The sequence below is a fragment of the Lichenostomus cassidix genome, chromosome 3 (assembly GCF_008360975.1).
Source record: "Lichenostomus cassidix isolate B80296 chromosome 3, HeHo_3.0, whole genome shotgun sequence".
NCBI lineage: Eukaryota > Metazoa > Chordata > Aves > Passeriformes > Meliphagidae > Lichenostomus > Lichenostomus cassidix.
This window is the reverse complement of record NC_139483.1, coordinates 67,814,640-67,824,816: the sequence shown is the minus strand read 5'-3', so window position 1 is coordinate 67,824,816 and position 10,177 is coordinate 67,814,640. Positions and strand designations below refer to the sequence as shown.

The 10,177-nt window shown below is 43.4% G+C and overlaps 1 protein-coding gene and 1 long non-coding RNA gene across 4 annotated transcripts; one reads left to right on the top strand and one right to left on the bottom strand.

Annotated features, from left to right (window-relative positions):
* Nucleotides 1-1,742: 1,742 nt before the first annotated feature.
* On the bottom strand, nt 1,743-5,640 carry LOC146439938 (uncharacterized). The gene is made up of 2 exons (XR_014850974.1): nt 5,500-5,640; nt 1,743-4,323 (listed from the first exon to the last, which is right to left on the bottom strand). It is a non-coding gene; the product is annotated as an uncharacterized LOC146439938 (long non-coding RNA).
* Nucleotides 4,232-6,099, top strand: LOC146439937 (uncharacterized). Of its 3 annotated transcripts, XM_085056192.1 has the most exons (3): nt 4,232-4,386; nt 5,477-5,798; nt 5,959-6,099. In XM_085056192.1, exons 1-3 carry the CDS (start codon nt 4,232-4,234, stop codon nt 6,097-6,099), a joined length of 618 nt encoding a protein of 205 aa, XP_084912318.1. The 3 variants fall into 3 exon arrangements, 2 of the variants coding, with proteins under 2 accessions (XP_084912318.1, XP_084912317.1); XM_085056191.1 differs by having other exon boundaries at nt 5,477-6,041; XR_014850973.1 differs by lacking the exon at nt 5,959-6,099 and having other exon boundaries at nt 4,295-4,386; nt 5,136-5,506.
* Nucleotides 6,100-10,177: the final 4,078 nt, after the last annotated feature.

Here is a 10,177-nt window from a genome sequence, read left to right as displayed (position 1 = left end):
ATCAAAATTATTTCAGCATAAGCGTGAATACCACGAACTAAAAGTTTGGCATCCCTGCTACAGTGAAAGATGACTGCCACCTATGGGTAAGAGCTCATGTTAACATATTTAGATAAAATTTTGATATTATTCTTTTTAGTTATTTCCATCCGTAATTATCTACCAAGACAGAGTTCTGATTAATTTGCTTATATTTTGCAACAACAATTACTGCTTATCCTCTGGAAGTTAGGTATTAAACCAACTCCCTTACAAAGGAGCATCAGCTTTACGACGAATTAAAAAAAGAGGTACGATGTTCTTATTTTCCTTTTTCCGAGTAAAGACTACATAGAAGTACTCTAATTCCCTATGCAAAGAAAAAAGACTCATTACTACACAGCTAGCTATGGCATACTAGATAAAGCTGTAATTAATGACTACTATAATTTTAAAGTTTAGCCGTCCCAAGGTTTTAATATTTTGCTTGCTGCTTTCTTTTACTAAATACATACGAATAGCTGAGCTGTGCAGTTCCACAAAAATATGTGTATAATCAGCAAGTCATAGTAATTTTCCTTTCAAAATTTTTCGTTTTTCATAGTAAAATGAATGCTAGGTGGGGGAAGGGAGGCAGTAGAAAAATGTATGTCCCGATTACGTAAGCCTTGATTTTTCTGATAATCAATCTGCGCCACATTTACCTAGAAAACTCAAAAGAAAGTACAGATTCAAAAGCCCAACTTATCGTATCAAAAATACTTTTTTCCGATGCAGTCTTCAGGTACTTGAAAGCAAACAGCCTGACAATTCTGTATATTCAACTACCAAAGATTACAGCTCGATTACAGCTGCTATAGTGTAGTAAGCTGCATAAAATGGACATTACCATCTCTTTTTCTGAAATACCATACATAAAAATAGCTGGAAGTCTAGCAAATTAATGTTATGTATTTCAGTTTGGGAAAAAATCATTTTGCTCCAGTAAACAGAAGCTAATTGTAGCCATTATATTTCTCCCTTTTGGGGTTGGGGCAAAGTATTTCTGAAGGAAGAGATATGGAACTTAAAGAAAGAGAAAATTATATTAAAAGAGAGAGCAACTAATATAAACTAAGAATAAGTCCAACACTGATTTTAAAAAAAAAAATCTTAATTTTAAAGTAATCTTAGTCCCGGGCCGTCATTCGTATTGTACTTTGCTAAATACAATAATCGGCCTATCTAAAAAACCCGAAATCAGTATTACATTAGTGCTTACCTCCTCCATTTTCACTAAATAAAACTAGTACTAAACCTGTGTTATAAACTTGCAAAATACTGTAAAAGTGGTCAGTAAATGTCGCTCAGATATCTGAGGTTCACACATCACCACTGCATGCTGCTTTCCAACGGCATCGGTACCCTCTATAATCTACATAACTCAGACGCTTGCGGTAAAATCTTCGTGCTTCATAGATAGAACCATCTTGTTGGTAAAATCACTGCTCCAGAGTAATATATTAGTGATGTATTTTCCTGACATATTTTAGGCAAAAAATATCATTCTTCAATTTACTTCCTTGTGTCCACTTTGGCTACCGAATCAAACTGTCACCAGTCCAGTAACATTTCCCTGTATTTTCAAACCACAGTTTAAACTCAAACCACTTAGTCTCCTTTGATGGGAACTTCATATCAGACAGAAATTACTCCTTTGCACGTTTGATGAATCCAGCTTAAAATAAAACACCAGAACTGCATGAACATCTGTGACAAATGACTTGTCTCAGTCATCCTGCTCTTTCTTATTTAATCTCCCACTGGAGAACAATTTTGTAGGTATACTATTTTACAGTGCAGACCTCCTCCCACCAATCTACTGCTTGCAAAAGGAATTTTAAAAAAATATTTTCCATGTGTCATACAAAAATCTGAACAGATTATAGTTGAACCTTTTAAAATAATTACAAGCAGGAAAATGAAAATAAGCAAATAAGCTAGTACCTCAAATCTACAAAAGCAACAAAGTTAAAAAACTGTAGACATGCAATAAAGGATTGTTAAACTAATAGATCTATTAACGGAATATGAAACAAACCCTCCTTTCCTGGTGACACATCGCTGAGTTACTATTTGCATATTCTACAAGTATAAAGGAAGAGCAAAATTTTTTAAAGTATAGTCAGTATGATGAATTTTGAAATATTCCTACTTCAGTCTCTTTAAAACCAAGGCCATTTAAAAGGACAGGGTACTCGGAAAGATCAACATGATATCGGAAAACCCAGACAGCCTTTTTGCTGATTTTTTTGCCGCCAATGATCTCTGTGTTTTACAGAGGAAAAAAAAAATCCCACAAATCAGGCAGTGTTCCTAATTCTCTGAAGTGCTTGTTGTTAATTTTATACCTTTACAAAACGGTAAGTAAAATTCCACTTTCCAAGTAAAGAAATACAGAACATTGTATCATAGCTTTAAAAAATGATTCTTTCTGTTCTATATAGATGTCTCATCAATTTCACTTGAATGCTGCTTATACTGTATAACACAGATTTTACTTTAAAAAATAGTACTTAATGCCCATATGGATTTTTTGCTACCTAATAGCTTTGCTAGATTGGTCATGGATTTTTTACTGTGCTACGTGTTTTTTCTGTACTTAGTTATATGCCTGCATTCTCCAACAGACATTCAAAATATTACTGCATTCTGGTTTACTCTGTGTTTTGACACTGAAGTGCATTCAGATACTCATAATTTGCTTATAGAGGCAACTAAATAAAAAAGCAGGTTACCTTCTGATGTACTGGAATGAATGGGAATTTATTCTAAAGGGGGAAAACCTGTTTGTTCACAATGATTTAGTTTGTAGCTGAGAAAGGGAACAACACACCTGGAACAAACTCACTGAAAATTCCAGAAATGCAAGGAACTTCACAAAAAGTCTGCAGTTACCTTGTTTTTTAAGTAACCACGCAGAGCTGACAGCTATTAGCAGTAGCAAGGACTTGCATAACGAGGACTTGAAGGAAGGCTTAGTACTATCCATGCCGGAGTGATTTAAAGAGAATGAAGGCATGTATTTCTTTATGATGCATTATGTAACAACAGAGAGGGCAATCTGAGGCATTAAAAAAACTATGGGACCTACATTTGATCTTATTCTTGTTATTTATCACTGAAATATTTAATAGTGCTTCTAGCGTAAGGCTTATGAAACACCAAGCATAGGAATGTTATCCGGTACAAATTAGTTGGAAATGTTTTAGGCGACGTATTTTATGTTTTGTACATCTTTAGGAAAATATAATAGACCCTATAATTCATCTGCTTCAAACTTCTGCAGTACATGCAATCTCAGATAAAATTGTCAAAATCACTGATAGCTGGACCTTCTGGTTCACATTAGTGTGAAGAGAAAACTGCTGTTGAGCTGACACATTGATAGATTATGAGTTCTGCTAAAGAATAGCTAAAAATGGTGATTCAATCTTGCCACTACTATATAAGAAAAATAACAGAAAGGGAGATGATACTCGTGATATCATGTCTTTTATCAAAACCCTAAAGGGTTTTGGTGCATTGAACACATTCTCTTCCTGAGAGCTTGTGGTTCAAAAAAATACCTGTGTAAGTAAATGAAACTAAATAGGCGTATTAAAAAAACCAGAATCAGTTTGTGCCCTAAATTTATTTATTTAAACATTAATATAAATAGCAGATTGTAAAAAGACACTTTTTGGGGGTGGGGGGGTGTTGTCCTCTCTCTTTCTCTTTTTTTTTTTTTTTTACAGTAGAGATGCTGGTCTTGTAATGACGAAATGGAGAGCTAGGAGGATTATGAAACACAAGTAACATGAAGGGCAAATCAGACTGAAAGAGAGGGAGAATATTATTCCGATTATTTAAAACTTCACGGGGTTTCTTTACTAACTTAAATCAATACAGCTCCCCTGAAATCGATAAGGTGATACAGATGCATCCAAGATGCATGTAAGATAATGCGGATCATCATCTTCTGTTAGGACAGTAAATAAAAACACTTGTATAATCATCTTTTCTAAACAGCTCCCTAATCTTTAGATAAGCAAAACAAAAACTTTTAAAAGAGGCACCTTAAGTACTTCTGCTAGTCTATTCCTGGTCCTCTGCTGATCTGAAACTTGCGTGGTTATTTATGCTGAAATGAAGTCAGATTTAAACACTGACTTCTGCCCCTCAGTGCTTCATACTTCCCTGTGCTGCTGCAAATCACCATGGAAGGCTCAAGATGGAGGGAACGGGGCCTGGGTGGCTTGTGCCTTCCTCCCACAAAGATCACCAAATGCTCCCGGCGCTTACTTCCGATGCATCCAAGGAGTTCTGCAACAACAGAAGGGGAAACAAGGCTTCACAGTCCTCATCTTTCACTCAGAGGAATAACAGGTAAGGAGAAGGAGGAAACAGAAACATGGGGGAGGACGGGGGAAACGATTTCTTTTTAGAGGCTCCCTTTCTCCAAAGGGAAAGAAACCTTGACACAAACTTCATCACATCACAGAGACATAGACAGGTAGGCACCTCAGATTTCTGCTAACTCGGTGGGTTTGTTTCAGGGAAAGATTAAGCATTCATTTGATTTTTACTTTTACCGGGGCCTCTACAGCAAGAATTTGCAGCTTCTCTTGCAATAATTAATGTTTCATGTTGCATAGGAATTTCTGATCTTATTAAAAAAACCCTCTCCAACAAAACGGTGACTTAAGCTGTGTTCTTAATTTGATGATGAATGAGGAAGAAAAGCAGCAAGGCAGAAAGTTTATCACTCTGCTCTAAAATGTAGGGAGAACCAGAAACCGAAATCAAATTTGAAAAAAAAAATGTCTCAGCCTTGTTCTGTTTTGCCTACAGTTCTTACACATGCATTTGCCTTTTGAGTATGCAGGCCGACATCTTTAGGATATTCAGGCAACGTATTAAAACGCTGTAGATACAGGAAAGAAACAAGTCAGAAATATTTGTAGGGTGTGAAGCAGTAAACAGTAACCAAGCATAAATGTTTTACGTAATGCTATTATGGCTTGACAGCAAAGTAGATTTATACATTGTCCTTTCAAGCCTGTACGCTTGGTAACAAGTGAAATGGGTTAAATTTTCTGAGTTTGGAATGCAACTGATTTCTGTTCGTTCCACAGTGCTACGCAGCTCTTAAATGTAGGAGCTCCTGCGGATGAAAGTCTGCTTTTAGGACAGGCCCCGCAGTGCCAGGCTGCGGCATGGCAGGGAGAAGCCCAGGTAATTCTGGCGGGGCAGCGGCGGGCGATGCAGGACCCAGCAGGTACCCAGCCATCCGGCCAGCCCGCCTTACGTAAGGACTTCATTCTCGTCAGGCTACAGCTCGCCTAACGCCGCGCCAGGCACGGGAGAGGAGGCTATTCCATCTCCCCGTGCAGCCCCAGTCCCCCGTGCCAGGCCCAATGACCGCATCCTCGCATGATTTAATTTTTTAATTATTTTTTTTCTCCTCTCCAAACAGCACATCTACACAGTGGCGTTTACCTATTCGCTCGCGCCGTGGCTGCCACGCAACCTATCTGGGCGGCCGGCCGGCACAGCCCGCGTTCACCGGAGCGATGCCGAAGAGGAAAGCCCCGGTCCCTCTCCGGGCGAGGGGCGCGCTGCGGGCCGGCTCCGGGCGGGCAGCTCTCCCTCCTCGGCGGCGGCGGCGGGGATGCTCCGCTCTGCGGCCAGCGGCGGGCAGCGTCCATTGCAGCTCGGCGGGTCCGCGTCCGGAGTCCGGGGGCTCCGGCAGCCCGCGGGGACACCCGGCCCCCGCTTCCCTAAACACCGCTGGCCAGGTGCGTTTATTTCTCATCCCGTCCTCTTCCCACAAATCCACCGTGTGCGGCCGCCGAGCCCCAGCAGCAGCCCGGCCAGCCCCCGAGTCACCACCGATCGCTCTGCCCTCTCGCTCTCGCTCTCTCTCTCTCTCTCTCTTTCTCTCTCTCTCGTTTCAAGCTCTCCCCGAGAAGGAAACAGCACGGCGGGGCCGCTCGTCCTGCATTTCACCGCCCGGGAGACGCCGCCGCCGGAGCGCTTAAAACAAAGCGGAGAACAGTCACTTTCCACACTGTTCCCTTCCCTCCCCGCGCCGAGTAACGCGGCTGGCTAGGGGAGCTCGCCTAGCAGGGATGAAAAACACGGGGGGGGCGAAGGCAGCAGAACCAACCCACCCAGCCAGCCCGGCAGCCCCCCGGCTGCTCCCCGTTCCCGGCGCATCCCGGCGCACCTGACAGCCCGCCGCGCCGCGCTGTATTTCCCTCCCTTAGCGACAGGGGAGGCGCGCGCCGGGCGCGGCGCAGCCATTGGCGGAGCGGAGCGGCGCGGCGCGGCCATTGGCTGCGGCGGCGGCCAATGGGGCGCGCTGTATCCGGGAAGCAGCGGCTGCGGAGCTATTTAAATCCTGGCCGGTGATGTCAGCGCGGGCCGCGCGGGGGGAGCGCGGGGAGGGCGCGCGGGAGCGGCGCGCGGGAGGGAGGGAGCGCGCGGCTGCCTGTCAGGCCGCGTTAGGAGCGGCGCGGCGCCGCGGGGAGGTGAGCGGGAGTGGCCCTGCGCACCTGCACCGCCGCCCCGCCTCACGGCACCCGCCGGCGCCCCGCTCCCCTGCCCGGTAACTTGCCCCGGTGCCGCTGCTGGAGGGTGCGGGTTAATCCCGGGGTGCTGGGTGCGCTCGAGTGTCGCGCTAAACCCTAGCTCGCGGAGAAGGCAGAAGGGCAGCTTTTCGCGTTAAAAACACTTCTGCCGATTGTCCAGAGGGAGAGGTACACTCACTGTGCTTTATCTGCACCCAGTGCCTCCCCACAGCCTCGGTGACACTGAGCCCCTCCGTTCAGGAAGGACACTGAGGGGCTGGAGCGAGGGCGGTGGAGCTGGGGAAGTCCTGTGAGCAGCAGCTAAGGGAGCTGGGGTTGTTGAGGCCGGAGAAAGGAGGCTCAGGGTGACCTTATTGCTCTCCACAACTCCCTGAAAGGAGAGCGTAGCAAGGTGGGGTCTGTCTCTTCCTCCATGTAACCAGTGGCAGGACAAGATGACACAGCCTCAAGCTGTGCCAGGGCAGGTTTAGAGTGGATAACAGGAGGAATTCCTTCACAGAAAGGGTGATTAGACATTGGAATGGACTGCCCAGAGAGATGGTGGAATCACCGTCCCTGGAATTGTGATCCAAACTTATCCACGATGTGACCAAAATGCAGGCACCTTCCTTTACACAAAGGTATATCACCCATGATGGGAGCACACAATTGCAAGATTTTTTCATTTTGCTGATGGATGTGTGCTGTTACCATAGATTTTTTACTACAGGCATTTTGGTTGCTCAATAATGTGTGTTCAGCTATGTGGCTGCAGAAAGACTTATGGCGTGGTGATATGTGGAAGTGGTTCCCTAAAAGCAGTTCTGTGGTATGGTAAGATTAACGCAGAGGAGGTCACTGAGCTGAACATTGTTGGTGCCAAAGAAGATTTATCATGAGGAAGTTGGGACCAAAAGCTAGGAGGAAGGAGGCTGACACTGAAAGCATGTTTGTTTCTTTGCTGTGGCAGGGTATGGCAACAGAGGGAGGGGATAGCAGAAGGCTGATCATGGAGGTGGCTTCCGTGAGGGAAGGAGATGGCATGTCATAACTTGGGGTCCTCGAGATGAATCTGATTTTCTTTTAAGGACATTGTTCCACTGAGAGTCAGATAGAAGAATGTGAGAGCCCCTTTCAGGAACTGACTCCATGTGCCTTTTCAGTGCCACTGGCATCTCCTTGTTTTCCCTTTTGGGAATCTGCTTGCAATAAAGATTAACTCACTGCACTCAATGTGTTGTTTATGCATTGTATTTGTCCATCAATGCCACCATACTCCAGATTTTCTCCGAGTTACCGGCAAGGCTCAGGCATATTTTTTGGTGTTTCCCCCTTGGTTCCCGGCTCTGTTACTTCCAGGGCGACTTGGGGAAGTGTTACCTTCCTCTAAAAAATCAGCATTAGCAAGTGGTGAAAAGCTGGCCAGAGGTGTTCATGGTGGCCATGCTCCTGACTCATGCATCTTGCTCAAGTGCTTAGAGCTAATGATCAGATTTGACTTGAGAAGAAATTTTTTCTCTAATGTGGGCTGTTGCATTTGGGGTAAAAAAAAAGGGAAAAGGGAGGCATTCACTGCACTCAGCAAGATGGAAGGTGGTCCACGTTGTAAAAGGAACTTGGGTATTTTGGGGACAAGAACTGCTGGAATGGACTGAGCCCTTGCTCTGGAGCAGTATAAACCTTAATCTGTTGGTGGTGGGGTGGAGGAGGGGGAGGTTAATATATGTAAGTGGAAGATAAATGGATCTTTCTGGACTTCACAGCTATGGCATAAACTTGCAGGGGCAGAAAGGAATGTAAAGAGTTCATCTCACTGATCCCATGATTTTACTACCATAAAGCAGGATCCAATCTCACCATCTCTTTCCTGGCAAATACCCAAATTATGCAAATAACTTAGGGATGAAACTTGATAACCTCCCTAGGCATCTCCTTGAGTGTTCTGTTTTCCTTAGCTTAGGACAGTCTTGTTCTCTTTTTAAGACCCTGAGAGACTGAAATCCCTGACTTTTCCTCACTTAGGCCTACACATCAGCTTAAAAAAGGTCCAGAGAAACAAGGCCAGTAGTTATGTCAACATTTCCTTGCATTGGTTTTTCTTTTTTTCCTCCTAAACAAATGTGGTGAATGAACAAAATTAATAGCAGGTGAAATTTGTAGCCACTGGGAAAGGAGCACACACTGCAGGGGTAGATGGATGGATGGTGCTGAAGTGGTGACATCAATTCTAAAGAGAAAGATAGGGAAAGCTGAGTGCAGCTCCATTGAAAAAGGAAAAAACCCCACCCCCAAATTTTAGGATGCTTAAGGAAAGGGATGAATGGTAAGAAATAAAATAGTACTGTAAATAATACTCACTAGAAACTATGATGTATTGCAGCACTTCAGCTTCAGAGTTTTATAGGGTGTACAAAGATCGCTGCTAAAGCTGTGTGAACAGAGATGGGGAAACTAGGAGGCATATGAATAACTGAAGCTCAGAAAAGGCAGAACTCATCTGGAAATCCCTTCCCAGTCTCGACACTGCTTCTTCCTGGCCAATCTTTAGAAATCATTCCTGCACCAGATTAGTGAGACATAATACTGTCATTTTTGCTGTTAAGAACACATTTTGCAGAAGGGTCTATAACACTGTGTAGGATTCAGCTGAATTCAGGCTACAAGATGGGGTCACTGCAGTCCTCTGCTTTAAAATATCACTGATAAAAATCTTATTTTAAATGTTGTGGTCAGGACTAGTGAAGCTTTTCAATTTTTAAATGTGTTTTGTGTGGAAAATCCCTCTGTTAAATAATTAGCAAGCACTCTGAGCAGTACTGCATATTTTATATTTCATCTGCCTGGAAGAAATGGACAGTTCTGTTGCTATAGATTAACCACAATTTATTTTGTAATACTCTGACTGCTGGAAGAGAGAGACTTCTTAGTTAATTTCTTTTACATACGACTATTCAAGGGATGGGGCTGGATAGAAGATGGGTTTAGCCATACCTTTTTTTTCTATTCCTAGTCCCAGCTGACATTTGAGTGTACAAAAAAAAAAATCTGCACAGGCTGAAAATGTGAAAAACAGAGATTGAGAGGTTCAACAGTACAGAATTCCAGTGCTGGATCTTATTTTCTTGGCAGACTTGTGATGGCTTATTTATTTCACCTTTTACATAGCCTTATTCTACATTTTAGTGTAAATTTTCCTCAAGCAGGAAAAAAAATTGCTGTTGCATGAATTTGTCTTAGGTACCAATGGACACTAACTGTGTTTAAAATGAAAAATTTGGCATAAAAAGCTGTTCAGATTTAACCTTTTCTTCTCAGAAGTGGAGTTACAAATTGTTCTTTTCACAGAATGAATGATCAGATAACCTTTTAAGTAATTTTGATGATCAGATCTGTATTCCTGAGGCTTTTTGAATGGGAGGTTGTGTCAGAAGTGTGGCCCTGGCTCTGCTGTGGGCATTTCTCTACATCTTGCTGCTGTTGGGCTACACCAGCAGGCCTTGGTGTGACAGAGTGGTAACTGTCACATCTGTTTTCTTAGAAAGTTGTTTTGTCTTGTCTTCAAGACAAACTTTGAATTCTGAGATAGTTTTACATCCCTAGCACTG